Below are 2,799 nucleotides of genomic sequence, written 5' to 3' on the forward strand. Positions count from 1 at the left end.
ATAATACAACACAACACACACACACATACACACACTCATACACTATTATATATATATATATATATATATATATATGTGTGTGTGTGTGCGTGTGTGTTTGTGATATACATATTCATTTGGTATGTAGGTATAGATATGTGCATATATCTACACCTTGATACATACTTTTTTACGAAATGAATATTACAAAAATCAAGCAGCAATCAAATGGGTTATTCCACTTGATACTATTGATATACGCGTGAGTACATGTATAGTCGATGAAGTTTAAATCGAATAAACTTCAAAACAAACATACCACCATGCTATCAGGCGCATCACCCTGACCAGCAGTCGCCACCACAAAGATAACCAGAGACTCTTTAATCAGATCAGTGACCTTGTAGTCACCCATATCTTGTACACGCACACTAAAGAATCTCGCTCTAGCCTTACGTCCCAGTCGCTCAGCCACATCGGTGGCAGTGCCTGTTTGGGAAGCGTAGAGAATCAGCAGATCACGAGAAGCAGGTGACATGTCCACAGCCATTGTATTACTATGTACTAGCGCTCTCTCCAGAATACAAGAAGGTCTGAGGTCGTCGTATTTCTATGTGTAATAATGTAGAAGGCTATGATTTGTAGCCTGCGTTCATATAAGTATGTTGTGTTAGTTTTTAGTGGCGATGATATTGACATTCTCAAATTATCACATCAAAAATTATATTATTATAAAACATGATTTCCCGTGTACATCATCGTGACTCATCACTTTCCAACCCCCCCCCCCCCGCCCCTTCAGCAGAGTGTCCCCTTCTCCGAAGTCCGAAGCATCGAACGCAGGTTCTAGAACTCTAACCCCTGGCTTTCATTAGATCAGGTTTATTTATATAAAGTGTTGTAACTTGTACAGGCTCATACTGGATACCTTCTTTCATTCCTAGATATGTTATAGGTAGTGCAAGTTGATGAAATAAGTATTGTCAACTCCTAATTCGACCACGCTGACCACGATGCCGGTCTCAGATTGGTAATACGTCTAGAAGTTCAGCTAATCTGGGGGTTTGCTGGACTTTTGCCCGGTCGGTGTTTCGCCGTTCGGGGCTCATAAGGCATGCTTTAGGCAAAAACCCTCAGTTGTATAGCCCATTCCTGTGGCCTTCTACTAGCTTTTAACATCCAATAAGTTATAGTACTCACGTGCTGCTACATAGTTTGACATAGTTTGTTCAATATCGGATTGCATCCATCGCCCTCGCACTATTTATTGTACACTGAGAATAGTACAGATTGTGAAGGCGTTTCCTTGTGAAGACCCTACGAACCCTCTATCTGGCAAGGGAATGTCTACGTAGCTAGGGCATGGGCCAGGGTTTAGGGTTTAGGGATTTTACAGGGCTTGCATCAACTTGTATCTCGTCAGGTTGCTAACCAGACTCAGCTCCAACTATCGTCAAAAACCGTTAAACTTTCAATACTTTGTTCACTTATCCTAAAGTACAGTTACAAAGAGCGTAGACGGTAACACCCCCTTCACAATGAGAGGCGTTTGCATCAGATTCTCTACTGAAGCAATCAAGGGGAACGCAATGATGAGCCCTCATTCGCCCCACCCCAATAGCCACTGAAGGGTTTATAACGTTTGCGACGATCAGTAGATCACTACTACAAAGGGTCTGCCTATTCTTACTGCTATTTCATTGAACGTACAGCTTTATAGATGTACTCGTGCATGCAGCTATATCTTAGCCAAATCCGGTAACTACGCTGTAAATGGTGTTTATCATAGCCGAATGCTTTTATTACTCCATGCTTTGCCAATCATCACCATGGTAACAATGGTGCGAATAACTTTAATGCCTGGTCAGCTAACATAGCCTACACCCTACACCTAAGTCCACACGTTGTACCCCTGCACGAATCTCAATTGACACTCTCGTACTAGTACAAGGCATATAACTTCAGTCAGTATCAGCGCGTACGTACACCACTCTAGTCCAGAAACCTCGCTGCCCTGTCACGATTTCGATTGATGTGTGTGCGTTCCCCAACACTATTCGTTCTGCTGTAACTTTATCCACGACCGTACTTTCTTTCCTTGCCCGTGCGTGCGATGGTGCATGTGCATCGGCTATTGCAATCTTCGCCCTGAGTCGTGTAGCTCAGCTCCTCTACACACACACACGGAGAGAGAGTGCAAACCATTCCTTCATCACATAAAACCCCAGTCCTTCCCACCACAACCAAAAAACCCGATCAAATCAAAAGTAGATCTGCACCGCATCGGCCGGGGTTTGTTCCTGAGGACAGTAGGGGCACTTGAACCGGACACCCTTGGACAGATTTCTGAGAGAGACTTTAGCAATCACATGGCCACACGGTAGCCGCATGGGCGGGTTTTCCGCTGTGGTTTGTTCGCGCGATACGGGACAGGCAAACACGGAGTGGTATTGGTGGTCTTTTCCAACGTCAATCTCTACCTGTGAACGTGAATGGGGTATGGGAGGGCTTCAGAACGGGCTATTGTGCTGGGCTTATTGAACATGTGTGAATGTAAATACAACGAATGCACATGGACGATAGGCACACTTGGTGGATTATAAGGTACTAGAACTGCCTGGATCTCAAGATAAATATCGCAGACAACTGCACTGTTTTGGTTTTTTATGGGTTGTATCACTACCAGTCAATCAAGGATCAGAGATAATGCATACACCACCAATTGAACACTACAGCCCTGCGATCGCAATCAAAGCTGCAATCAATTCATCACCACTATATATATATATATACTTACCTCCATCCATCCATATATAAATA

The 2,799-nt window shown here is 43.6% G+C and overlaps 2 protein-coding genes across 2 annotated transcripts; both read right to left on the reverse strand.

The window, feature by feature from the left end:
• Positions 1–212: 212 nt before the first annotated feature.
• SARC_03118 (hypothetical protein) lies at positions 213–529 on the reverse strand (the record flags this gene model as incomplete). Its single annotated transcript, XM_014303111.1, has 2 exons — positions 213–227; positions 299–529. The coding sequence occupies 2 exons, from the start codon at positions 527–529 to the stop codon at positions 213–215; spliced, it is 246 nt and encodes an 81-aa protein (XP_014158586.1).
• A 1,224-nt stretch (positions 530–1,753) lies between these two features.
• SARC_03119 (hypothetical protein) lies at positions 1,754–2,459 on the reverse strand (the record flags this gene model as incomplete). Its single annotated transcript, XM_014303112.1, has 1 exon — positions 1,754–2,459. A coding segment is annotated over one exon (219 nt), but the record flags the coding sequence as incomplete, so codon positions are not given.
• Between the last annotated feature and the right edge of the window lie 340 nt (positions 2,460–2,799).

This window comes from Sphaeroforma arctica (genome assembly GCF_001186125.1).
Source record: "Sphaeroforma arctica JP610 unplaced genomic scaffold supercont1.152, whole genome shotgun sequence".
NCBI lineage: Eukaryota > Ichthyosporea > Ichthyophonida > Sphaeroforma > Sphaeroforma arctica.